This window comes from Chiloscyllium plagiosum, unplaced genomic scaffold (genome assembly GCF_037043375.1).
Source record: "Chiloscyllium plagiosum isolate Xiang-an unplaced genomic scaffold, Cpla_swu_hap1 HiC_scaffold_27, whole genome shotgun sequence".
Lineage (NCBI taxonomy): Eukaryota > Metazoa > Chordata > Chondrichthyes > Orectolobiformes > Hemiscylliidae > Chiloscyllium > Chiloscyllium plagiosum.
The window spans coordinates 69,828,109-69,855,861 of record NW_028270165.1 but is presented as its reverse complement, the minus strand read 5'-3'; the positions used below and the strand labels follow the sequence as shown (position 1 = coordinate 69,855,861).

Here is a 27,753-nt window from a genome sequence, read left to right as displayed (position 1 = left end):
AGGTGGGGGCTTCACCTTTTAGGAGGGAGAGGTTGATGATGTTTATAAATACCTCCACCAGCTAGACAGCGCAGGATCTGAGTGCTCGGCCAAGGACACAATCCATGCCTGTCATTTCCTTGCATTGACCTCAGGAAGACTGATCTGATGCCCGCAGCGGTGACCAATAGAACAGATCTGGCCGGGCAGGTGTCACTATCCCGCTGGCATTCTGCTCAGACTGAATAAAGAAAGCATTGAGCGGGTCAGGGAGGGATGTGGCTTTGTCTGCTATCTTGCTCTGCTTCATTTCATATCCTATAATTTTGTTTACACCTCGCCTTAGGCAGCAGGATTTGATTTGGTTCATTTGGTCCTCTATCATGATCTGGTGTTGCCTCTTGGCAATGCTGGCGGCTTTCTGAAGGTCATATCTTTATTCCCTGTATTTTTCTGGGTCATCTGACTTGAATGCTGCACGTCTGACCTTCAGTAGGGTGTGGATTTCCTGGTTCAACCTATTTCACAGGGATCATTCCCTCAAACACACCCCTTTCCGTTTGTTAATTACCAACACTACCCAGCCTTCCACAGCACCTTCCCATGTAACCACAGAACGTGCAACTCTTACCCCCTCACTTTTTCCCTACTCACCATCCAAGAGCCGAAACAGTTTTTACAGGTGAAGCAGTATTTCACCTGTACCTCCTCCAAACTTGTGTATTGCATTTGCTGCAGCCAATGTGGTCTACTCTGCATTGGAGAAATGGCATGCAGACTGGGTGACTACTTTACAGAACACCCCTTGTCTGTGCGCAAGCATGACCCCAACCTTCCTGTAGCTGATCATTTTAACACAGCATCCTGCTCGCATGCCCACATGTCTGTCCTTGGCATGCTGCAGTGCACCAGTGAATCGCAGTGAAAACTTGAGGAATGACATCTCATCTTCAGACGAAGCACTTCACAATCTTCCAGACTCAATACTGAGTTAAACACCTTCAAGTTGCGAACCAACTCCCATCTCTTCGATTTCTATTAGCTTTACTTGTTATAATTCTCCAATTTCTTCCCTTTTTATCTTTACTAGTTACATTTTCTGTTACCATGCCCTCTCTCCCCTCCGTCCCAAACCACCCCACTCGGACATGCTTGCTCTTTCAAATCTGGCAGATAGACACACCATTGTTCTGCCAATTTCACATTCGACTCAGTTGATCTGACGTGTCAACATCTTTTCTCCGCCAACACCCTACACTCCCCCCCCCCCCAAAACTTCACTTCAGTTCTGATAAAGTGTCATCTCGACTCAAGATGTTAGCTCTCCATGGATGCTGTCTGACCCGTAGTGATTAGATTAAATTAGATTCCCTACAGTATAGAAGCAGGCCCTTCAGCCCAACACATCCACACTGACCTTCCGTAGAGTAACCCACCTAGACCTATTTCCCTCTGACTATGGCACCTCACACTATGGGCAGTTTAACATGGTCAATTCACCTGACCTGCACGTCTTCGGACTGTGGGAGGAAACAGTAGCACCCAGAGGAAACTCACGCAGACACAGGGAGAAGGTGCAAACTCCACACAGACAGTCGCCCGAGGTTGGAATCGAACCTGGGTCCCCAGCACTATGAGGCAGTAGTGCTAACCACTGAGCCACCAGCGTGAGATTTCCTCCTATTCGCAAATCTGGGAGCAAACCAATGTCTCCACCTTTCCACTTGATTTCTCATCCTGGGAGGGACAGGGAATACTGTTCATGTGCAACAATAGAAGGGAAGGAGCATAGTCTGGAAATGTTGGTTCTGGTATGTCTCTTATATTTATTATAATTATTTGTTCTCTCAGCTTCGCTCATTTACTTGCCTGCCTAAAAGTGTGGCATCTTTCTTCATTACAGGATTTCTATCAGAGATAATCAGGATTTAAGGTGCAGTAAGTTAGAAATAACACACTGCATATAAAAAAAGATATATGGTGCACTTATCTATGCATATACATTTGTGTGGGAGCCAGCATGAATATTTTCACACCTATGCGTCTTGGACAGCAAGAACTGAGCAGTTGCAATGAAACAATTGCAGATGCTGGAAATCAGAAACAAAAACAGCAATTTCTGGAAAGGTTTGCAGGTCTGGCAGCATCTGCGAACTAAAATCAAAGTTTCAGATCCAGTGACCCTTCCTCAGAATTGAGTACTGAGCAGAGATATGTGTGAGCAACATGATTTTTTTTTTTGCCTTCTGGTGAATGAGTACGAGAAAAAAAGGCAGAGAATGTGGGATGGTGACTTTCAGCATTTGGAATCAAACACAGGTTAAGCAAAGGGATTAATCGAGTGCATTTTCTAAATGGGTGCTCACATCTGACCAACTTGATTTAATTTTTTTTTGGTGAGCTATCCAGTTGTGTCAACGAGGTCGACATTTTTAAGGAAGTCTCTTTGGACATCAGCAATGCATTTGGGATGGTTCTGCATGGAAAATAGATGATAAAGGTAAGAACCCATGGGATGTATTGACATTTGGCATGGTTTGGAGATGCTGGTGTTGGACTGGGGTGTACAAAGTTTAAACAAATCACACAACACCAGGTTATAGTCCAACAGGTTTAATTGGAAACAGTAGCTTTCAGAGATAAACCATCTGACATAGGAGCAGAGCTCCAAAAGCTAGTGCTTCCAATTAAACATGGTGGACTATAACCGTGTGTTGTGTGATTTGTATCTTTGAAATTTGGCAAGTTGGAACCACAATTGGCTGAGTGGCCGGAAGCAGAGAGTGACAGTTCAGAGATAATTTTATGATTGGAACCTCCTGTCTAGTGAGAGTACCACAGTGCTCTGTGGCGAGCCCTTGTTGTTTTTGGTTTATGTAAATGATTTAGACTTAAATGCAGAGGGTTATTCAGTAAGTTTGCAGATGATACAAAAGTAATTGATGACAAGTAGTGAGGAGGATAGCCTGAGTTTACTGGAGGATATAGACAGGTTGGTTAGATGGGTTGAGCAGTGGTAAACGGAATTCGATCTGGATCAATGAGAAGCAACATTTTTGGACAGGATATTTTACCATTGCATTTGGCTGTTAATCAGAACATTCGTGATTAATCGACCAGCCAGAGAAGGAAGCCTATTTCTTATTCCTATCAGCATACTCTGTGACACAGGCCTGGATTGTCAATGGGAGTTTTGGCTGCAAAACAATTTCACTCAAAGATTGCTCACTGCACAGTTATCCCATGAGTCCCTAAACAAACAGCTACTAATCCTTCTGAATTAATTCTGTCCCTCCAATTGTTTACCCATCGTTACAGTGAGACCGACTGGCTTGTAGTTTCTCAATTTATCCCTTGCTCCCTTCTTGATTGAAAGTTGCATTTTGACAATCCTTCAGTCCTACAGCCCTTTCCTGTGGTCAGAAGGGAATTGGAATTTTTGCATGCATCCTTGCTATTTTGTTCCAACAACTTGTCCCAACAATATAGGATCCATTTTACCTAGACTCTGGATGTTTATTCTCATCTCAGGCAGCCAGACTACTTAAAACCTTCTTCAGCTTTATGCTATTTTATTTAAGGAACAACAGCAGTAATCTGCGTGGACCCAAAGGATATCTTATGAGGTCTTATGAGGAAAGGCTGAGAGACTTGGGTCTGTTCTCATTGGAAAGAAGAAGGCTAAGAGGGGATTTGATAGAGACATATATCAGGGGATTAGATAGGGACTACAGTGAGAGTCTTTTTCCTAGGATGATGATGTCAGCTTGTACGAGGCGACATAACTACAAATTGAGGGGTGATAGATTTAAGACAGATGCCAGAGGCAGGCTCTTTAAACAGAGAGTGTTAAGGGCAGAGAATGCCCTGCCTGACAATGTAGTTAACTCATCCACATTAGGGAGATTTAAACAATCCTTGGATAAGCACATGGATGATGATGGGATAGTGTAGGGGGATGAGCTGAGAATATTTCACAGGTTGGTGTAACATTGAGGGCCAAAGGCCCTGTTCTGCGCTGTATTGTTCTATGTTCTATGTATCGCGTAGGCCTAGTTCTGAATGAATACTTTGCGTCAGTGCTCACTCATGATAAAGACAAATCAGGGAGGAATATGTGCTTGGATTTAATGGGCACTACTTTTTACTTTGTTATCCTTTAACCATTAATGTACCTTTAAAACAACTGAGCATTTTCCTTTAGTTTACTCTCTCCATAATCTCCATAACCTCCTTCAATCCCCACAACCCTCCGTAATCTACTTAGAATCTGACAGTGCTCCCTATCACAATAACCTCCTCCTTAAAACCCTACATCACTTCATATATGTCAAGTCTGCTCCAATACCTCCAGTCCTTCTGATATCTGTATCTTCCTTCAGTTGCTCAACATTTTCATAAAGTAATATCCTTCCCCGTTGAAAGCCCTGTCTGCCTTTGTATGCTCCTCCCATCGCTACAGCCCCTTCTAGTTCTCCATATCTCCCCATTTAAGTTCCCTGATGCACATTTACCTGACAATATCTGCTCCCTGTACACTCTGACCAAATCATGCCTGGACTTATTAAAATCAACCTTATTACAACTCTGATGTGAGGTCCATCTTTGTTTTTTTCCTCCAAAACATTCCTGAATCTCTTTAAATGAGTTACGACATTAGTCTGAAAAATACTCCCTCCCTGCTATTTTAAAGATTTGTCTGTCTTTGTGATCTAAAATTGGTTGCAAGAGCTCCCCCTTCCTGGTTGGGATTTCTATATAACTGGCCTCAACTGCTGTCCTGCATCCATTTTAAAAGTTCCTTTAAACCTTTCACAGAATGACGACCACAGTTAATGTTGGGGAAGTTAAAAATCCCCCACTATCACGATCTTATGTTTAGATTTTCCCGAAATTTGCCTCTTTATCGGCTCTACAAACTGTACAAGCTCCTACAAATAGGAGTTTGATTAAAGCGTTTCCCAAGATATCATCTCTCATCGTTGTAACAAATTCCCTGATATCATATCTTTCAAAGAGAGTACCAGACGCGGGGTGGATTCAAAATATAACTTTTTTTTTGCTTAGTTACAGCTCAGTAACAGCACTCAGGAAAACAAAACGGCACAAAAGTCACACACAAAAAAAGACACACCCACAGGCTTCAGAATGTCTTTCATTTCAACTTCCAGAACACACTTTGATTACTATTGGTCAGCAAAGCCGAGTTGTTGCTCGGTCGTTGGCTCTCTTTCACACACACACAGCATTTTCACTGAGATTGACAGGTCCCTAGCCCAATCACGGTCACAGTGATGTTGTTGAAACTTTAACAATGACTGCTGTCAGAGTAACATTTGCCGAAACTGCCCAATTAATTAGAAATTCCTCATTACAGGGAAAACAAAAGAATGTTGACTTTGGATAATTTTTAACAATGTCGTGAGGTCTAACGGATCCCCATATGTTAAACGAGGGGAGAGAAAGGGAGAGAGGAAGAGAATTAACCGTTTGTGCTTGCTTAACTGTTAACTGTTTGTGGTCTGCTTTGAATCCTTTTGTGGACGAATAACGTGTTTTGGGAATAAGGCAGGAACAGGATACTGAGTGTGGATGATCAGCCATGATCATAATGAATGGTGGTGCTGGTTTGAAGGGCCGAATGGCCTACTCCTGCACCTATTGTCATGTGTCTAATGTTGTCACCTTTTGTGTTAGTTGCAAATGTTAATTGTTTTCTCTACGGCTGACAGAGTCAAATGCTATTAATGGCCACCTCAATAAAATCCTGCTGTCAGCAACAGTTGTGTGCAGCCATCTTATGCTACTCAGTTTGGCCAGTCATAACAATCCAGTTTGTACTACTCAGTTACAGGCAGTCTAACATTCCCTAAACATAACAAATAGAGACGCCTCTTCTTTTGCCTCCTTCGCTGTCTCACATGAATATCCCGTTTCCTGGATATTGAGCTTCAAACCCTGCCTCAACCTCAACAACGTCTCAGTGAGAGCAGTGTCATCACACCCCATTTTTAATTTGTGTCCTCAACTCATCCACCTTGTTCATTAAAGCACCAGTGTTAAAATCAATGCGATTCAACCACACCAAACCAGCTTTAGGGTGAGAGGGGAAAGATATAAAATAAGGACCTAAGGGACAACTTAAGCATGCAGAGGGTGGTGGGTGTGTGTGTGTGGAATGAGCTACCAAAGAGAGTGGTGATGGCTGGTACAATTACAGCATTTAACAGGCATCTGGATGGGTGTATGAATAGGAAGGATTTAGAGGGATATGGGCCAAGTATTTAATTCAGATAAATGCAAGGTGCTGTATTTTGGGAAAGCAAATCTTAGCAGGACTTATACACCTAATGGTAAGGTCCTAGGGAGTGTTGCTGAACAAAGAGACCTTGGAGTGCAGGTTTATAGCTCCTTGAAAATGGTGTCATAGGTAGATAGGATAGTGAAGAAGGCGTTTGGTATGCTTTCCTTTATTGGTCAGAGTATTGAGTACAGGAGTTGGGAGGTCATGTTGCGGCTGTACAGGACATTGGTTAGGCCACTGTTGGAATATTGCGTGCAATTCTGGTCTCCTTCCTATTGGAAAGATGTTGTGAAAATTGAACAGGTTCAGAAAAGATTTACAAAGATGTTGCCAGGGTTGGAGGATTTCAACTATAGGGAGAGGGCGAAACAGGCTGGGGCTGTTTCCCTTGGAGCGTCAGAGGCTGAGGGGTAACCTTACAGAGGTTTACAAAATTATGAGGGGCATGGATAGGATCTTTTCCCTGGGGTCAGAGAGTCCAGAACTAGAGGGCATAGGTTTAGGGTGAGAGTAGAAAGATATTAAAAAAAAAATTAAGGGGCAACTTTTTCTTACAGCGGGTGGTATGAGTATGGAATAAGCTGCCAAAGGAAGTAGTGGAGGCTGGTACAATTGCAACATTTAAGAGGCATTTGGATGGATATATGAATCGGAAGGGTTTGGAGGGATATGGGCCGGGTACTGGCAAATGGGACTAGATTAGGTTAGGATACCTGGTCACCATGGACGAGTTGAACTAAGGGTCTGTTTCTGTGCTGTACATCTCTATGAGTCGACCCTAACCCCCTTGTACATGAACTGGCCTGTAATGTCAATGCCTTCCTAGCTCACTCGTTGATTCTTCTCTTCTTACACTTTGTCCATTTTCTCTGGATCTCACAATACTTGTCAACAGTACTTGTAACTAAACTTGCAGCTTTTCAGGCTCTTTCTCCCAACCGCTCATGTGAAGGGCACTGATTAGCTTATCTCTAAGGCACTCACAAGTAGGAAAAAAAAAGACCTGACACAACGTATTTTAACAAACAGCTGATTTGTACTATTTTTAAATCACAAATAGGTAACTGAACCTGTGACGTTTGTAAATATCATCAGAAATAGATCCAGAAAGCATGGTTTAGATATAAATACCAAAAGCATTAACATCCAACATTGACAGTTACAAGGGAACTCATTTTGTTTAAGCAATCCAGATGAACTTCAAAATCCCTTCGGAAAGAAGGCAAATAGTACAGGAGCGGGGATGTGTCACTACAGTTATGCAGGGTCGTGGTGAGGCCGCACCGAGAATATTGCGAGCAGTTTTGCTCGCTTTTTCTGAGGAAGGATGCTCGTGCTCTCGCGGGAGTGCAGCAAAGGTTTGCCAGCCTGATCCTGGGATGGCTGGACTGACGTATAAGGGCACATCAGTTAGGTTAGGATTGCTTTTACTGGAGTTCAGATGAATGAGGTGGGAAGAATCTAATAGACACTTATAAAATTCTAACAGGACTAGACAGGGAAGATATTCCCAATGGTGGGTGCTTCCACAGTCTGCGGATTCCGGGTGGACTGTTTAGGTTCGAGATGAGGTGACATTTCTGCAGCCAAAGCATGGTGAGCCTGTGGAATTCATTACCACAGGAAGTAGTTGATGCCAAGACATTGAATGTATTCAAGAGGCAGCTGGATACAGCACTTGGGGCTAATAGGATCAAGGTGTATGGGGAGAACGGAGGAGTAGGCTATTGAGTAGGATGATCAGCCATGATCGTGATGAATGCTGGAACAGACACAAAGGGCCGAATGGCCGCCTATGAAACCGATATGCGGGTGGACAAGCTTGTGTTGATATAGAGTAATATTGCGATTATTTTCAAACCCATCCTACACAATTGCATCAATGATTTATCCAGAATATCAGCTCTTTAAATGGATCAGGGTTTAATAACATGAACGCAAACGGCTCAATGACCAAGGTTTATTCCTTAATGTGAGGAAAAAGCAAAACCCTTCACCGATGGCTCTTTTGAATTTGCTGATGCGCTCGCAAACAGCAAAAGATGTTTACACAAGCAGAACAGGTGGTGAACAGGATCCAAGGAGAAAGTGAGGGCTGCAGATGCTGGAGATCAGAGCTGAAAACGTGTTGCTGGAAAAGCGCAGCAGGTCAGGCAGCATCCAAGGAACAGGAGAATCGACGTTTCGGGCATAAGCCCTTCTTCAGGAATGGATCCACCCAGTGTCATTTCACTGTGGTGCTCACAGTTCAAAATCTCTTCCCATATACAGAACAAGTGAACAGTCTCTCCACAGAGTAAATGGGCTGGTGTCTCAGCAGGATGCTTGACTGAGTGAATGCTTTCACACAATCAAATCAATCAGGGCAGCTGAGTGGTTTCTCTCTGGTGTGGACGCGCTGGTGTATCAGCAGTCTCGACGAGCAATTGAATGCTTTCCCACAATCAGAACACGTGAATGGTCTCTCCCCAGTGTGAACACGCTGGTGTATCTGCAGATTACATGAGCGATTGAATCCTTTCCCACATTCAGGACAGGTGAATGGTTTCTCCCCTGTGTGAATCCGCTGGTGTATCAGTAGTTTAGATGTGTAATTGAACCCTCTTCCACATTCAGAACAGGTGAATGGTCTCTCCCCAGTGTGAATACGTTGATGTTTCAGCAGGCTGGATGAGGAAGTGAATCCTCTCCCACAGTCGGAGCAAGTGAATGGCCTCTCTCCAGTGTGAACACGCTGGTGGATCCGCAGGTCAGACGACTGAGCGAATGCTTTCCCGCACACGGAGCAGGCGAATGGCCTCTCTCCAGTGTGAACCCGTTGGTGTATTCGCAAGTGGGATGACTGACTGAATCCCATCCCACAATCAGAGCAGGTGAATGGCTTCTCCCCAGTGTGACTGCGTTGGTGAGTTTCCAGTTCGGATGGGTAAAGAAAACCCCTCCCGCAATCCCCACATTTCCACAGGCTCTCCCCAGTGTGACTGCGTTGGTGAGTCTTCAGCTGGGATGGGTAAAGAAATCCCTTCCCACAATCCGCACATTTCCACCGTCTCTCCCTCGGGTGATTGCGCTGGCGTTTGGACATGTCAGATTAACCTTCACAGACTCTTCCACGTGCAGACGACGCCCGTTTCTTCCGCTGTGAACAATGCTTTTTCCTTCAATGTTCAAAATTCTGAGGAAAAACGAGGTTATGATAAACGGAATGACAGTCAGATCCGGATGTGGCTTCATTTGAAGTCTCCGATTGCAAATCACAAAGACAAAACAAAAGAAATTAGAGGAAAACACAAGCTGTGAAACAGAGAGCAATTTGTGAAGATGATACCGAGGGAAACTGCTGGGATTTCATTAAAACCAACTGGTTAATAAATGTCCTTCAGGGAAGGAAACCAGTCACTGCAGAAAACAACAGAGAGAATGATTAAGGTGGGAGAGACAGGTATGAAGCAGACACGTTTTACACAACTCAGTCCTGTTCCTGTTTTCTCCCCCGCCCCTTTAATCCATCCCAAGGGCTAAGAACAAGTACCCAGTTCCTTGGAAGTGGACTTGCAAGTAGACAGGGTGGTGAAAGCAGCATTTGGAATACTTGCCTTTATTGGTCAGTGCACTGACTGTAGGAGTTGGGAGGCCATGTTGTGGCGGCATTAGACACTGGTTAGGCTCGGCTTGGAAGATGCAGTTCTGCTCTCCCTGCGGTAGGAAAGATGTTGCGAAACTTAAACATTCAGAAGAGATTCGTTGCTGGGATTTAGAATTGGGCTATAGGGAAAAAGGCTGAATAGGCTGCGGCTCTTTTTGCGTGGAGTGTCAGAGGCTGAGGAATGATCTTGTTGAGGTTTATAAAATCATGAAGGTCATGGATTGGGTGAGTAGCCAACGTCCTTTTCACCGGGGTAATGGGAGCTTAAAACTAGTGGATAGAGGTTTAAGGTGGGAGGGGAAAGGTTTGAAAGAGACCAGAGGGGCAATTCTTTCCACACAGAGGATGATTTGCATATGAAATGAGTGAGCAGAGGAGACCCGGATAATTAAAAACATTTAAAAGGCATCTGGATGGGTACATGAACAGTGAGTGTTTAAAGGGGATATAAGCCAAAGCTGGCTAATTGGGGTAGATCAGTTTAGAACCGGTCAGTATGGAAAAGTTAGACCAACGGGTCTGTTTGTTTGCTAACTCTGACACAAAGTGCTTATGCAAAGTGGCAGAAATCCAGATTAAAATCAGAAAATGCTGGAGATGTTCAGCAGGTCTGGCGGGACTTAAAATGGTGACAGATGCAGGAATCATTACAATCTTAGAACGAGAACAAAGACTTGTTATCTCTGGTTTGTTACCCGTGCCACCAGCTAGCGAGGTGAGGAATAGGGAGAGAGAGGAGTTGAACACATGGCGACAGAGATGGTGCAGGAGGGAGGAATTCAGATACCCTGGATAATTGGGGCTCATTCTGGGGTAGGTGGGACCTCGACAAATGGGATGGTCTCCACCTGAACCACAGGGGTACCAATATCCTTGGGAGGCGGGTGGGCGGTGGAGGTTTGCTAATTTTCTTCAGGAGGATTTAAACTAAGTCAGCAGGAGGAACCTGAATTGTGGCTCCAGTGTACAGGAGGTTGAGAGTTCTGAGGTCATGAATAAGGTTTCAAGGTCACAGGACTGTACCGGCAAGCAGGAAGGTGGTTTGAAGTGTGTCTGTCTACTTCAACGCCAGAAGCATCTGGAATGAGGTGGGTGAATGTGCAGCATGGGTTGGTACCTGGGACTTCGATGTTGTGGCCATTTCGGAGACATGGATAGAGCAGGAACAGAAATGGTTGTTGCAAGTTCTGTGGCTTAGATGTTTCATTAACAACAGGAAAGGTGGGAAAAGAGGAGGTGGTGGCATTGTTGGTTAAGGACAGTATGATGGTGGCAGAAAGGACGCTTGATGAGGACTCATCTACTGAGGTAATATGGACTGAGGGTAGAAACAGGCAAGGACAGGTCACCCTGTTGGGAGTTTTCAAAAATGTCTGAAAAATTCCAGAGATGTAGTGGAAAGGTTGCAAAGATGATCCTCAATAGGAGCGAGGGTAACATGGTAGTTGTTATGGGGGACTTTAACTTTCCTAATATTGATTGGAAACACCATATGTTGAGTACCTTAGATAGGTCAGTTTTTGTCCAATGTATACATGAGGGTTTCCTGACACAGTATGTAGATAGGCCAATTAGAGGCGAAGCCATATTGGATTTGGTACTGGGTAATGTACCATGGCAGGTGTTACATTTGGAGATAGGTGAGCACTTTGGTGATAGTGACCACAGTTCAGTTGTGTTTACTTTAGCGATGGAAAGGGATAGGTAAATACCCACAGGGCAAGAATTATAACTGGGGGAAGGACAATTTTGACATGATTAGGTAGGGTTTAGGATGCATTGGATGGGAAAGGAAACTGCAGGGCCTGGGCACAATTGAAATGTGGAGCCTGTTCAAGGAACATCTATTGATAAGTATGTACATGTCACGCAGGATGGAAGTGGCGAGAGAGGGAACTGTGGTTTCCTAAAGACGTTGAATCTCTTATCAAGAGGAAGGAGGAGGATTATGTAAAGATGAGACATGAAGGCTCAGTTAGGGCGCTTGAGTGTTACAAGTTAGCCAGGAAGGACAGAAAGAGAGAGCTAAGAAGAGCCAGAAGGGCAGATGAGAAGTCTTTGGCAGGTAGGATCAAAGAAAATCCTAAAGCTTTCTCTTCTATGTCAGGAATAAAAGAAAAAGTTCGGGCCTGTCAAGGTCAATAGCGGGAAGTTGTGCGTGGAGTCCGAAGAGATAGGAGAAGCGCTAAGTGAATATTTTTCGTTAGCATTCACAGAGGAAAAAGAAAACGTTGTCGAGGAGAATACGGAGATACAGGCTACTAGACTAGACAGGATTGAGGTTCATCAGGAGGAGATGTTAGCAATTCTGGAAAGAGTCAAAATAGGTAAGTCCCTTAGGCCGGATGGCATTTATTCTAAGATTCTCTGGGAAGCCAGGGAGGAGATTGCTGAGCCTTTGGCTTTGATCTTTATGTCATCATTGTCTACAGGAATAGTTCCAGAAGACTGGAGGATAGCAAATGTTGTTCCCGTGTTCAAGAAGGGGAGTAGAGACAACCCTGGTAATTACAGACCAGTGAGCCTTCGGTTATGGGTAAAGTGTTGGAAAGGATTAGAAGAGATAGGATTGGTAATCATCTCGGAAGGAATAATTTGATTAGGGATAGTCAACATGGCTTTGTGAAGGGTAAGTCGTGCCTCAGAAACCTTATTGTGTTCATTCAGAAGGTGATCTAACAGGTGGATGAGGGGAAGGGTAACTCCCCCAATGTCCTTGGGGGAGTTTTTTTGCTACTGCTATTGGGGAGGTTTTAAACTGATGTGGCAGGGGACTGGGAACCAGAAGAGAAAACAAGTAGGCAGCGAGGTGGAGACTGGAGACTGTAAGAATTATGAAGATAGCATTAATAAAGGGAAGAGTAGGCAGACAGCAGGTGAGCGCAAAAGAACTGGTGGCCTGAAATGCATCTACTTTAATGCAAGGAGTATAGTGTGTAAGGCAGATGAACTTACGGCTTGGATTGGTGCCTGGGAGTATGACATTCTTGCCATCACAGAGACTTGGTTGAAGGAAGGGCATGATGATTGGCAACTAAATGTTCCAGGGCATAGACGCTTCAGACAGGACAGGGAGGGAAGTAAAAGGGGGGGGGGGGTGGAGTTGCATTGCTGGTCAGGGACGATATCACGGCTGTGCTAAAGGAGGACACTATGGTGGTCTTGGGTAGTGAGGCATTATGGGTGGAGCTGAGAAATAAGAAGGGTGCAGTTACATTGTTGGGGCTGTATTACAGACCGCCCAACAGTGCGCGGGAGGTAGAAGAACAAATAGGTAAACAGATTATGAATAGATATAGAGGCAATAGGGTAGTGGTGTTGGGAGATTTTGATTTTCCCAACATTGACTGGAATACACTTAGTGTCAGAGGTCTGGATGGAGTAGAATTTGCACTAAGCATCCAGGAGAATTTTCTAGAGCAGTATGTCAATAGTCCGACGAAGGAAGGGGCCATATTGGACCTGGTACTGGGGAATGAGCCAGGTCAAGTGGTAGAAGTTGCGGTGGGGGATTTCTTTGGGAACAGTGACCAGAAATCTGTAAGTTTTATAAAACTCGTAGATAAAGAAGAGAGTAGCCCTAAGGGAAGAGTGCTAAAGTGGGCCAAGGCCAATTATATCAAAATTAGGTAGGAGCTGGGAAATGTGGATTGAACACAGTTATTTGAAGGGAAGTCCACATTTGGGGTGTGGGAGGCTTTCAAAGATAGCTTAACGGCAGTGCAGGATAGGCATGTCCTGTTGAAGGCAAAGGATAGGAAGGGCAAGATTAGTGAACCATGGATGACAGGAGAAATTGTACAACTACGGAAAAGGGAAGCGTACATAAGGTCTCGGCAGCTAAGAACAGAACGTGCCCTGAAGGAATATCAGAAAAGTCAGACAAGTCTTAAACAAGGAATCAAGCGGGCTAAAAGGGGTCATGAAATAGCTTTAGCAAGCACAATTAGGGAAAATCCCCAAAGCATTTTATTCTTATATAAGAAGCAAGCGGGTAACTAGAGAATGGATTGGTCCACTAAAAGATAATGAAGGAAGGCTGTGTGCTGAACCTGAGAGAATGGGTGAGATTCTGAATGATTACTTTGCATCAATGTTCAATGAGGAGAGGAACATGATGAATCTTGAGATTAGAGTTGGAAGTTTGATTAATCTGGCATAAGTAGGGAAGATGTGTTGGGTATGCTTGAAGTTATTAAGGTGGACAAATCCCCAGGACCAGATGGGATCTATCCCACGTTGCTGAGGGAGGTGAGAGAGGAAATAGCTGGGGCCCTGACAGATATATCTTTGTGGCATCCTGAAATACAGGTGAGGTACCGGCGGACTGGAAGGTTGCTCATGTTGTCCCCCTGTACAAGAAGGGTAGTAGGGATATTCAGGGTAACTACAGACCAGTGAGCCGGACGTCGGTGGTAGGGAAGTTGTTGGAGAGGGTACTAAGGGATAGGATCTATTTATATTTGGAAAGGAATGAACTTACCGGTAATGGGCAACATGGTTTTGTGCGGGGGAGATCGTGCCTTACCAACTTGATAGAGTTCTTCGAGGAAGTGATCAAGTTGTTAGAAGAAGGAAGGGCTGTTGATGTCATATACATGGACTTTAGTAAGGTGTTTGATAAGGTTCCCATGGTAGACTAATGGAGAAAGTGAAGTCACATGGTGTGCAGGGTGTTCCAGTAGGTGGATAAAGAACTGGTTGAGTAACAGGAGACAGTAGTAGTTGAAGGGAGTTTCTCGAAATGGAGAAAGGTGACCAGTGGTGTTCCACAGGGGTCAGTGTTGGGGTCACTGTTGTTTGTAATATACATAAATGATCTAGAAGAGGGTACCGTTGGTATGATCAGTAAGTTTGCAGATGACACGAAGATTGGTGGAGCAGCAGAAAGCATAAGGGACTGTCAGAGAATACAGGAGAATATAGACAGGCAGGAGAGTTGGGCGGAAAAGTGGCAGATGGCTTTCAATCCAGACAAATGTGAGGTGATGCATTTAGGCAAGTCTAATTCTAGAACAAAATTATACAATGAATGGAAGAGCCTTTGGAAAAGTTGAGGGGCAGAGAGATCTGGGAGTGCAGATCCATTGCACCCTGAAGGCTGCTGCACAGGTGGATAGAGTGGTCCAGAAGGCATATAGTATGCTTGCCTTCATTGAACCGGATGTTGAGTATAAGAGCTAGCAAGTCATGTTAAAATTGTACAAGACATTGGTTCGGCTGCATTTCGAATACTGTGTACAGTTCTGGACGCCACATTCCCAAAAGGATGTGGACGCTTTGGAGAGGGTGCAGAGGAGGTTTACGAGGATGTTGCCTGGTATGGAAGGTGCTAGCTATGAAGAAAGGTTGAGCAGGTTAGGTTTATTTTCACTAGAAAACAAAAGGAAATTGAGGTTTACAAAATCATGAAGGGTATAGACAGGGTGGATAGAGACAAGCTTTTTCCCCCAAGGTGAAGGTTTCAATAACCAGAGGTCATGCTTTCAAGGTGAGAGGTGGAAAGTTAAGGGGGATACACGTGGCAAGTACTTCACACAGAGGGTGGTGGGCGTTTGGAACGCGTTGCCAGCAGAGGTGGTAGAGGCAGGCACGGTAGATTCATTTAAGATGCATCTGGACAGATGCATGAGTTGGTGGGGAGTAGAGGGATACAGATGCTTAGAAATTGACCGACAAGTTTAGACAGGACATTTGGATCGGCTCAGGCTTGGAGGGCCGAAGGGCCTGTTCCTGGGCTGTAAATTTTCTTTGTTCTTTGATGTGCTGTTTATGGATTTCAGTAAAGCATTTGTTAAGGTTCACTACGGTAGGCTATTGCGCAAATACAGAAGCATGGGACTAAGGGTGATTTCGCAGTTTGGATCAGAAATTGGCTGGCTGAAACAAAGGTGACTGACGGGAAATGTTCATCCTGGAGTTTAGTTACCAGTGGTAAACTGCAGGATTGTTTTGGGGCCACTGCTGTTGGTCATTTTATAAATGAGGGTGTAGAAGGATGGGTTAGTAAATGTGCAGATGACACTAAAGTCGGTGGAGTTGTGAACAGTGCGGAAGGATGTTGCAAGTTACAGAGGGATATAGATAAGTTGCAGAGCTGGACTGGTGGTGGCAAATGGAGTTTAATCCGGAAAAGTGTAAAGTGATTCACTTCAGAAGGAGTAACAGGAACATAAAGTACTGGGCTAATGGTAAGATTCTTGGTCGTGTAGATGAGCAGAGAGATCTCAGTGTCCATGTGCATAGATCCCCAAAAGTTGCCACCCAGGTTGACAGGGTTGTTAAGGTGTACGGTGTGTTAGCTTTTATTGGTCGAGGGATTGAATTTTGGAGCTATGAGGTCATGTTGCAGCTGTACAAAACTCTGGTGCGGCTAAACTTGGACTATTGCGTACAGTTCTGGTCACTGCACTATAGGAAGGATATGGATGCATTTGGAAAGGATGCAGAGGAGATTTACCAGAAGGTTGACTGGAATGGAGGAAAGATCTTATGAGGAAAGGTCTTATGAGGAAAGGCTAAGGGACTTTAGGCTGTTTTTGTTAGAGAGAAGGAGGTTAAGAGGTGACTTAACAGAGACATACAAGATGATCAGAGGATTAGATAGGGTGGACAGCGAGAGCCCTTTTCCTCTGATTGTGATGACTAGCATGAGGGGTCATCGCTTTAAAGTGAAGGGTGGCAGATACAGGTCAGAGGTAGGTTATTTCATCAGAGGGTAGTAAGGGCATGGAATGCCCTGCCTGCAACAGTAGTAGACTCACCAACTTTCAAGGGGATTTAAAATGGTCATTGGATAAACATACGGATGATAATGGAATAGTGTCGTTAGATAGGCTTCAAATCAGTTTCTCTGCCACTGTCTCTTTTCGGAAGCAGGCAGGAGTGACAGGTAGGGAGGAATCCCTCTCAGTCCAATATCACCTTCCTCAGTGGAGGACTTTCAAAGCAATTTTTCAAAGTGCTTAGCAAAAGTATACTCCAGTGAAAAGGAAGGACTGTAAGAAAAAAAAAGGGTAATCTGCCACGGGTGTCTAAGGAAATAGGCGAGGCTATCAAAATCAAAAAAAGGCATACAAAGTGGCCAAAAACAGCACAAAACTAGTAGATTGGGAAAACTTTAAAAGGTCAATAGAAAGCCACAAACAGAGCTACAAACAAAAGTCAGGTAAAACAGGAGAAAAGAAAAGCACAGAATATAAAGAGAGATAGCACAAGTTTCTATAAATATATAAAATGAAAAAAAAAGTGGCTAAAGTAAATGTTGGTCCTTCAGAGGATGAGAAGGGGCATTAAGTTATGGGATATGATGAAATGGCAGAGGCATTTTGTACCAGTCTTCACAGTGGAGGACACCAATAACAGACACAAGCATCTCCCCCCACTACAGAGGTTGAGCTAACCGGTCTATAATTTCCCATCTTCTGTCTACCTCCATTTTTAAACAGTGGCATCCCATTTGCTGTTTTCCAATCTGCTGGGACTGTCCCAGAGTCCAGCAAATTTTGGAAAATTAGCACCAGTGCACTTTCTATTTCATGCCAGCAATTGACAAAGAGACGAAGTTGGGTGAGGACCTGAAAACAATTATTATGGTTGAGGACCTGGAAACAATTATTACGGAAGAGGTAGTGTTGGGAAAGCTAATGGATCTAAGGATAGTCAAGTCTGCTGACCCTGATGGAATGCATCCCAGAGTACCCTACCAAACGACATGGCGGGAGAAATAGGGGTGGGGATGAAGGTGATAGGTCAGAGGGGAGGGTGGAGAAAGGTCGCAAAGAGTAGCTTCAGGGCAGAGGAGATGACCTGGGGGTTGCAGTGAGAGAGAGACTCACTCATTCTTGTTTAAATGTTAAAAATCACATGACACCAGGTTATAGTCCAACAAGTTTAATTGGAAGCACACTAGCTTTTGGAGCGCCGCTCCTTTCCACAACCACCTGATGAAGGAGCGGCACCCCAATAGCTAGTGTGCTTTCAATTAAACCTGTTGGACTATAACCTGGTGTCGTGTGATTTTTAACTTTGTACACCCCAGTCCAACACTGGCATCTCCGAATCATGACAGATTCTCGTGGAGAGTCTAGTAGAAATCAGAGTCTAGGTTAGACTGGTGCTGGAAAAGTTCTCCTCCTCTCTCCACAAGTGATTTTAACCTTACTGCAAATCCTCTTGCAAGGATACCTGCCTTGAAGATGGATTTGGAGATGCCGGTATGGGACTGGGGTGTACAAAGTTAAAATAAAAATCACACAACACCAGGTTATAGTCTAACAAGTTTAATTGGAAGCACACAAGCTTTCAGAGAGTCGCTCCTTCATCAGGTGGATGTAGAGGGCTCAATCCTAACACACAGAATTTATAGCAAAAATTTACAGTGTGATGTAACTGAAATTATACATTGAAAAATTGATTGTCTGTTAAGCCTTTCATCTGTTAGAACACCATGACAGTTTCACTTCTTTCATGTGTAAATCACAAAATCTTTTTTGATCACATGAGTACCTGCCATGTACAAGGTGGGAGGTGTCCCCACGCGTAATAGTGGTATCTATGTCCAGTCTCTGACACGTCTTGCAGCGTCCACCGTGACAGGGTTGTATGGAGTTGTCCTGAGAGCCGGGCAGCTTGCTACAAACAACGATCTGTTTGAAGTTTGGCAGTTGTTTAAAGCTAGTAGTGGAGGTGTGGGGAAGGTCTTGGTGAGGTGTTCATCCTCATCGATAATGTGTTGTAGGTCACGAAGAACATGGTGTAGTTTTTCAGCTCCTGGGAAATACTGAACAACGAAGGGTACCCTGTCGGTTGCAGCACGTGTCTGTCTCCTGAGGAGGTCATTACGGTTCCTTGCTGTGGCACGTTGAAACTGGCCGATGAGTTGGGCATCATACTCTGTTCTTGTGAGGGCATCCATGAGTCCTTCCAGGTGTCCGTCACGTTCCTCCTCATCTGAGCAGATCCGGTGTACGCGTAGGGCTTGTCCATAGGGAATGGCTGTTTTAATATGTTTTGGGTGGAAGCTGGAGAAGTGTAGCATTGTGAGGTTGTCCGTGGGTTTGCGGTAGAGTGTGGTGCAGAGGTAAAAACAATGACTGCAGATGCTGGAAACCAGATTCTGGATCAGTGGTGCTGGAAGAGCACAGCAATTCAGGCAGCATCCGAGGACAGGCAAAATCGACGTTTCGGGCAAAAGCCCTTCATCAGGAATAAAGGCAGAGAGCCTGAAGCGTGGAGAGATAAGCTAGAGGAGGGTGGGGGTGGGGATAGAGTAGCATAGAGTACAATAGGTCAGTGGGGAAGGAGATGAAGGTGATAGGTCAGGGAGGAGAGGGTGGAGTGGATAGGTGGAAAAGGAGCTGGGCAGGTCGGACAAGTCCGGACAGGTCAGGGGATCGAGTTGCTGGAGGTTAGAAGCTAGGATGAGGTGGGGGAAGGGGAAATGAGGAAACTGTTGAAATCCACATTGATGCCCTGGGGTTGAAGTGTTCCGAGGCGGAAGATGAGGCGTTCTTCCTCCAGGCGTCTGGTGGTGAGGGAGCGGCGGTGGAGGAGGCCCAGCACCTCCATATCCCCGGCAGAGTGGGAGGGGGAAGTTGAAATGTTGAGCCACTGGGCGATTTGGTTGATTGGTGCGGGTGTCTCGGAGATGTTCCCTAAAGCGCTCTGCTAGGAGGCGCCCAGTCTCCCCAATGTAGAGGAGACTGCATCGGGAGCAACGGATACAATAGATGATATTAGTGGATGTGCAGGTAAAACTTTGATGGATGTGGAAAGCTCCTTTGGGGCCTTGGATAGAGGTGAGGGAGGAGGTGTGGGCGCAGGTTTTACAGTTCCTGCGGTGGCAGGGGAAAGTGCCAGGATGGGAGGGTGGGTCGTAGGGGGGCGTGGACCTGACCAGGTAGTCACGGAGGGAACGGTCTTTGCGGAAGGCGGAGAGGGGTGGGGAGGGAAATATATCCCTGGTGGTGGGGTCTTTTTGGAGGTGGCGGAAATGTCGGCGGATGATTTGGTTTATGCGAAGGTTGGTAGGGTGGAAGGTGAGCACCAGGGGCGTTCTGTCCTTGTTGCGGTTGGAGGGGTTGGGTCTGAGGGCGGAGGTGCGGGATGTGGATGAGATGCGTTGGAGGGCATCTTTAACCACGTGGGAAGGGAAATTGCGGTCTCTAAAGGAGGAGGCCATCTGGTGTGTTCTATGGTGGAACCGCTCCTCCTGGGAGCAGATACGGCGGAGGTGGAGGAATTGGGAATACGGGATGGCATTTTTGCAAGAGGTAGGGTGGGAAGAGGTGTAATCCAGGTAGCTGTGGGAGTCGGTGGGCTTGTAGAAGATGTCAGTGTCAAGTCGGTCGTCACTGATGGAGATGGAGAGGTCCAGGAAGGGGAGGGAGGTGTCAGAGATGGTCCAGGTAAATTTAAGGTCAGGGTGGAATGGTGCAGAGGTGTCCATCCTTGATGGAGATGCAAGTGTCCAAGATTGAGACAGACAGTCGAGAGTAGTCCATGGTGAGTTTGATGGTGGGATGAAACTTGTTGATGTCACTGTGTAGTTTTATCAGTGACTCCTCGCCATGGGTGCAGAGGAAGTAAATGTTGTCAATGTAACTGATGTATAATGTTGGTTGGAGATAGAGAAGAAGTCTTGTTCGAACCTGTTGGTTCGAATAAAAATGTTGGCATATTGTGGTGCAAATTTGGTCCCCATGGCTGTTCCATGTTTCTGGATGAAGAACTGGTTGTCAAAGGTGAAGACGTTGTGATCAAGGATAAAGCGGATGAGTTGTAGGATGGTAGCCTTTAAACAACCGCCAAACCTCAAACAGATCATTGTTTGTAGCAAGCTCTCAGGACAACTCCATACAACCCTGTCACGGTAGGTGCTGCAAGACGTGTCAGAGTGTGGACATAGATACCAGCATTACATGTGGGGATACCTCCCACTTTGTACATGGCAGGTACTCATGTGACTCAGCCAACGTTGTCTATATTATACGTTGCAGGCAAGAATGCCCAGAGGCATGGTACATTGGGGAAACCGAGCAAAGGCTACAACAACAGATGAATGGGCACCGCACAACATTCAAAAGACAGGAGGGTTCCCTCCCAGTCGAGGAACACTTCAGTGGTCCAGGACATTCGACCTCGGACCTTCGGGTGACCATCCTCCAAGGCTGACTTTGGGACAGGCAGCAGCGAAAAGTGGCCAAGCAGAGGCTGATAGCTAAGTTCAGTACCCTTAGGGAGGGCCTCAACCGGGACCTTGGGTTCATGTCACAGTACAGGTGACCATCATTGTACTATACACACACACACACGCTTCCAGACACACACTCCCATATGCATCCCCTCACAGACTTAAGATACTCTGCACTCACTACACACACACACACGTACACTTTCACTTTCTCACACTCTCAACCCCCAACCCAGACAGACAGACACACACACAGATAGACAAAGACCCACATGCACACATATTTTGTGGGGTGAATTTGTACTTGCAGAGTTACACTGTACTTTGCTCAAAAACTGCATGACTTCATGTAAAACTCCGTTATTAGATTAGATTACTTACAGTGTGGAAACAGGCCCTGCGGCCCAACAAGTCCACACCGACCCGCCGAAGCACAACCCACCCAGACCCATTCCCCTACATTTACCCCTTCACCTAACACTACGGGCAATTTAGCATGGCCAATTCACCTAACCTGCACATTTTTGGATTGTGGGAGGAAACCGGAGCACCCGGAGGAAACCCACGCAGACACGGGGAGAATGTGCAAACTCCACACAGACAGTCGTCTGAGACAGGAAGGGTCTCTGGTGCTGTGAGGCAGCAGTGCTAACCACTGTGCCACCGTGCCGCCCAAAAGTTATCTCACTTTTTAAGATTAGAATCAATCTAAACATCATGTCATAGACAGAGAACACAGGGGGCTAACACCTTCAACATATTGTCTAGCTATCACCATTCTTAACAGCTAACCTGAGAATGCAACTTTAAAAAAAAAAGGTTTTGTGATTTACACATGAAAGAAGTGAAACTATCATGGTATTTTAACAGATGAAAGGCTTAACAGACAATCAATTTTTCAATGTATAATTTCAGTTACATTACACGGTAAAGTTTTGCTATAAATTCTGTGTGTTAGGATTGAGCCCTCTACATCCACCTGATGAAGGAGCGACGCTCCGAAAGTAAGTGTGCTTCCAATTAAACCTGTTGGACTATAATCTGGTGTTGTGTGATTTTAAACTTTGCCTTGAAGAAGTTCTCGTCCTCTCTCCACAAGAATCTGAGTGAGTCCCTCTCTCTCACCACAATCCCCAGGTCATCTCTGTCCTGAAGCTACTCTTTAACCTATCACCGTCACCCCCACGCCCATCCACCTATTGTACTCTTTGCTACCTTCTCCCCACCCCCACTTCCCTCCCATTTATCTCTCCACCCTGGAGTCTCCCTGCCTTCAGTCCTGATGAAGGGCTTTTGCCCGAAACGTCAATTTTCCTGCTCCTCGGATGCTACCTTGCCTGCTGAATTGAGAGGGTTGTTAACCTATGGAACTCCTTGCCCGGTGAAGTCGTTAACGTTACTTCATTAAACATTTTCTTTAAAAAAAGCACAGTAACTAAGGGATATAGTGAGAGCCTGGATAAGTGGATCTGAGTCCACGATAAGATGACCCATTATCCAATGGGTCAAAGAGCCGGGCTGCCTGCTCCTGCTTCTTATGTCCTCAATTGCAAAACTCAGCACATACCTCATGGGCGACCTCTTCACGAATTGCAACAGCTTGCTGCTTTCGAGTTACAAACGTTTTCGGAATCATATTCCCGCAAGCAGAAGAGAACAAACCTTTTAACCTCGCACAGTTAAATGCCAGTGGTGTTCAGATCGTGATGACTCCACTGACTGTCAGAACTTGTTTTGAGATCCCGGTCTATTCTCAATTAAATATCCTGCAAAACGAATTGACAAAAAGCAAAAAAAAAAATAATCGCTGTCAGTCCAGGATAGACATTTGCAAATAAAACAAATGTTTCTCTTGCAAGATCGCTGTGTGAATGCCCCTCTGCAAATCGCCCCCGTGCAGAGGAGGAGAATGCGCATGCGCCCTGCTACACCTTGCCCCTCACAAAGATGGCGGCGCTTAAACTGAGGCCTGACAACCAGCCCGAGCCCAGCAGCCGTTTTCTCGTTCGTGCAAAAGCGGCACCGCGAGTTTCTAACTCGGGTCTTGCGTCCCCGCACAAATCAAAGGTCCCAAATACAAGCTCACTCATTTATTTTTTTCTTTCTTTCTCTCTCTCCCAGTTAACGCCGGCCCCCCCCCCACTTTCCCGAATAGCCGCAGGAGACCGTCGCACTGACCCTGCGCCGGCCGCGCTGCTGGTCACGTGCCACCCTGCTCCGGCAGCGTTGTTGGTCACGTGCCACCCCGCTCGCCCCGCCCCCCCGCTCGCCCCGCCCCCCCCCGCTCGCCCCGCCCCCCCCCCCCCGCTCGCCCCGCCCCCCCGCTCGCCCCGCCTCGCCCCGCCCCGCCGCCCCCCCGCTCGCCCCCCCGCTCGCCCCGCTCGCCCCCGCTCGCCCCGCCCCCCCCCCCGCTCGCCCCGCCCCCCCGCTCGCCCCGCCCCCCCCCGCTCACTCCCATTGGTTGGAGGACCAGCCGCTTCCGCGTGGTCCGCCAGCCCCGCCCACTGCTGCTGGTCTGGAGCAGCCGTCAATCACTGTGAATAAATGATTAAATCACTGCACTTAAAAAAAAAATCACGCAACACCAGGTTACAGTCCAAAGGGTTGAATTGGAAGCACTAGCTTTCGGAGCGCTGCTCCTTCATCAGGTGTTTTTATTTTGGGAATGTTGCATCACAGCGCTCTGGATTGGGTGGCCATTCAGCCAGGTAAAGGATCAGTGGTGCTGTAAGAGCACAGCAGTTCAGGCAGCATCCGACGAGCAGCAATATCGACGTTTCGGGCAAAAGCCCTTCATCAGGAATAAAGGCAGAGAGCCTGAAGCGTGGAGAGATAAGCTAGAGGAGGGTGGGGGTGGGGAGAAAGTAGCATAGAGTACAATAGGTGAGTGGGGGAGGAGATGAAGGTGATAGGTCAGGGAGGAGTGGATAGGTGGAAAAGGAGATAGGCAGGTAGGACAAGTCATGGGGACAGTGCTGAGCTGGAAGTCTGAAACTAGGATGAGGTGGGGAAAGGGGAAATGAGGAAGCTGTTGAAGTCCACATTGATGCCCTGGGGTTGAAGTGTTCAGAGGCGGAAGATGAGGCGTTCTTCCTCCAGGCGTCTGGTGGTGAGGGAGCGGTGGTGAAGGAGGCCCAGGACCTCCATGTCCTCGGCAGAGTGGGAGGGGGAGTTGAAATGTTGGGCCACGGGGCGGTTTGGTTGATTGGTGCGGGTGTCTCGGAGATGTTCCCTAAAGCGCTCTGCTGGGAGGCGCCCAGTCTCCCCAATGTAGAGGAGACCGCATCGGGGAAAAGGAGATAGGCAGGTAGGACAAGTCATGGGGACAGTGCTGAGCTGGAAGTTTGAAACTAGGATGAGGTGGGGGAAGGGGAAATGAGGAAGCTGTTGAAGTCCACATTGATGCCCTGTGGTTGAAGTGTTCCGAGGCGGAAGATGAGGAGTTCTTCCTCCAGGCGTCTGGTGGTGAGGGAGCGGTGGTGAAGGAGGCCCAGGACCTCCATGTCCTCGGCAGAGTGGGAGGGGGAGTAGAAATGTTGGGCCACGGTGCGGTTTGGTTGATTGGTGCGGGTGTCTCGGAGATGTTCCCTAAAGCGCTCTGCTGGGAGGCGCCCAGTCTCCCCAATGTAGAGGAGACCGCATCAGGAGCAACGGATACAATAAATGATATTAGTGGATGTGCAGGTAAAACTTTGATGGATGTGGAAGGCTCCTTTAGGGCTTTGGATAGAGGTGAGGGAGGAGGTGTGGGCACAGGTTTTACAGTTCCTATGGTGGCAGGGGAAAGTGCCAGGATGGGAGGGTGGGTCGTAGGGGGGGCGTGGACCTGACCAGGTAGTCACGGAGGGAACGGTCTTTGTGGAAGGCGGAAAGGGGTGGGGAGGGAAATATATCCCTGGTCATGGGGTCTTTTTGGAGGTGGCGCAAATGTCGGCGGATGATTTGGTTTATGCGGAGGTTTGTAGGGTGGAAGGTGAGCACCAGGGGCGTTCTGTCCTTGTTATGGTTCGAGGGGTGGGGTCTGAGGGCGGAGGTGCAGGATGTGGACGAGATGCGTTGGAGGGCATCTTTAACCACGTGGGAGGGGAAATTGCGGTCTCTAAAGAAGGAGGCCATCTGGTGTGTTCTATGATGGAACTGGTCCTCCTGGGAGCAAATACGGCGGAGGCGGAGGAATTGGGAATACAGGATGGCATTTTTGCAAGAGATAGGGTGGGAAGAAGTGTAATCCAGGTAGCTGTGGGAGTCGGTGGGTTTGTAAAAAATGTCAGTGTCAAGTTGGTCGTCACTAATGGAGATGGAGAGGTCCAGGAAGGGGAGGGAGGTGTCAGAGATGGTCCAGGTAAATTTAAGGTCAGGATGGAATGTGTTGGTGAAGTTGATGAATTGCTCAACCTCCTCGCGGGAGCACGAGGTGGCGCCAATGCAGTCATCAATGTAGCAGAGGAAGAGGTGGAGAATGGGGTGTAATTACGGAAGATCAACTGTTCTACATAGCCAACAAAGAGACAGGCATAGCTGGGGCCCATACGTGTGCCCATGGCTATCCCTTTGGTCTGGAGGAAGTGGGAGGATTCAAAGGAGAAATTGTTAAGGCTGAGGACCAGTTCGGCCAAACGAATGAGAGTGTCGGTGGAAGGGTACTGTTGGGGATGTCTGGAGAGGAAAAATCAGAGGGCTTGGAGGCCCTGGTCATGGCGGATGGAGGTGTAGAGGGATTGGATATCCATGGTGAAGATGTGGTGTTGCGGGCCGGGGAAACGGAAGTCTTGGAGGAGGTGGAGGGCGTGGGTGGTGTCTCGAACGTATGTGGGAGTTCCTGGACTGGGGGGAATAGGACAGTGTCGAGGTAGGTAGAGATGAGTTCAGTGGGGCAGGAGCATGCTGAGACAATGGGTCGGCCAGGGTGGTCAGGCTTGTGGATCTTGGGAAGGAGGTAGAACCGGGCAGTGTGGGGTTCCCGGACTATGAGGTTGGAAGCTGTGGGTGGGAGATCTCCTGAGGTGATGAGGTTCTGTATGGTCTGGGAGATGATGGTTTGGTGATGGAGGGTGGGGTCATGGTCGAGGGGGCAGTAGGAAGAGGTGTCCTCGAGTTGGCGTTTCGCTTCAGCGGTGTAGAGGTCAGTGCGCCAGACTACCACTGCGCCCCCTTTATCCGCTGGCTTAATGGTGAGGTTGGGATTAGAGCAGAGGGATTGGAGGCTGCGTGTTGGGAGGGTGAGAGGTTGGAGTGGGGGAGGGGGGTCGACAGGTTGAGGCGGTTAATGTCCCGGCGGCAGTTGGAAATGAAGAGGTCGAGGGCAGGTAATAGGCCAGCGCGGGGTGTCCCAGTGGATGCAGTGTGTTGGAGGTGGGTGAAGGGGTCCTCGGAAGGTGGGCGGGAGTCCTGATTGTGAAAGTAAGCTCGGAGGCGACGGAAGAAGTGTTCGATGTCACGGCGTGTATTAAATTCATTGATGCGTGGACGGAGGGGGATGAAGGTGAGTTCTTTGCTGAGGACTGATCGTTCGTCCTCAGTGAGTGGGAGGTCTGGAGGGATGGTGAAAACTCGGCATGGCTGGGAGCTGGGATCTGGTGTGGGTGTGGAGCTGGGAGTGGGGTCAGAGCCAGTACCTGGAGTGGGTGTGATGGTGGGGGGAATGGGGGTGGAGGCATGAGCAGGGGTAGTGTTCCCCTCGGGGTTCTGGGGGGTGGGGATAGTGACAGTGGGGTCTGTCGGGGGGCGTGTCAACAGAATGCAGGTGAGTGGCGCTGGTGGGGTCGGAAGTGGTGGCAGACACGGCAGTAGGGGTGGCAGAAGTCACTGAGCGTGTGGAATCGGCGATGATGTGAGGGGCGGAAGTGGCTGTGGGAGTGGCCATGATGGGGGCAGAAGTGACATCATCAATCAGCGTGGGTGTGGTAGCTGCATCAGTCGCATGGCTAATGGCGTTTCCGAGGCCAGGGGAATCTTCTGGAATGTTTGAGGAGTGCTGGTTATGGAGGTGGGTGGATAAAAGTTTGTTGTACTTACAGATTTTGATGTTTGAGATGGAATTGAAATACTGTTTGTTGAGAGTATAAATTCAGCCAGTTGGGGCACTACTGTCCCACGCGAGAAAGGCGGCAAATCTATACCAACTCCCCTCCCCATTTCCCCATAGCCAAAATATTTCCTGAAAACATTAAATTCCAATACTGCTTTTTGAGACTAACTGCTGAATCTGCATCCAGCTGCCGTTCGGACTGTTCCAGATCAGTAGACAATAGGTGCAGGAGTAGGCCATTCTGCCCTTGGAGCCTGCACCGCCATTCAATATGATCATGGCTGATCATTCCTAATCAGTATCCTGTTCCTGCCTTATCTCCATAACCCTTGATTCCACTATCTTTGAGAGCTCTATCCAACTCTTTCTTAAATGAATCCAGAAACTGGGCCTCCACTGCCCTCTGGGGCAGAGCATTCCACACAGCCACCACTCTCTGGGTGAAGAGGTTTCTCCTCATCTCTGTCCTAAATGGTCTACTCCATATTTTTAAGCTGTGTCCTCTGGTTCGGCACTCACCCATCAGCGGAAACACGTTTCCTGCTGCCAGAGTGTCCAATCCTTTCATAATCTTATACGTCTCAATCAGATCCCCTCTCAGT

The 27,753-nt window shown here is 47.1% G+C and overlaps 1 protein-coding gene across 1 annotated transcript; it reads right to left on the bottom strand.

Moving 5' to 3' along the window:
• Positions 1-5,020: 5,020 nt before the first annotated feature.
• Positions 5,021-23,310, bottom strand: LOC122543601 (uncharacterized). The gene is made up of 3 exons (XM_043682431.2): positions 23,210-23,310; positions 22,691-22,889; positions 5,021-9,458 (listed from the first exon to the last, which is right to left on the bottom strand). The coding sequence occupies exon 3, from the start codon at positions 9,366-9,368 to the stop codon at positions 8,640-8,642; it is 729 nt and encodes a 242-aa protein (XP_043538366.1). The 5' UTR covers positions 9,369-9,458; positions 22,691-22,889; positions 23,210-23,310; the 3' UTR covers positions 5,021-8,639.
• Positions 23,311-27,753: the final 4,443 nt, after the last annotated feature.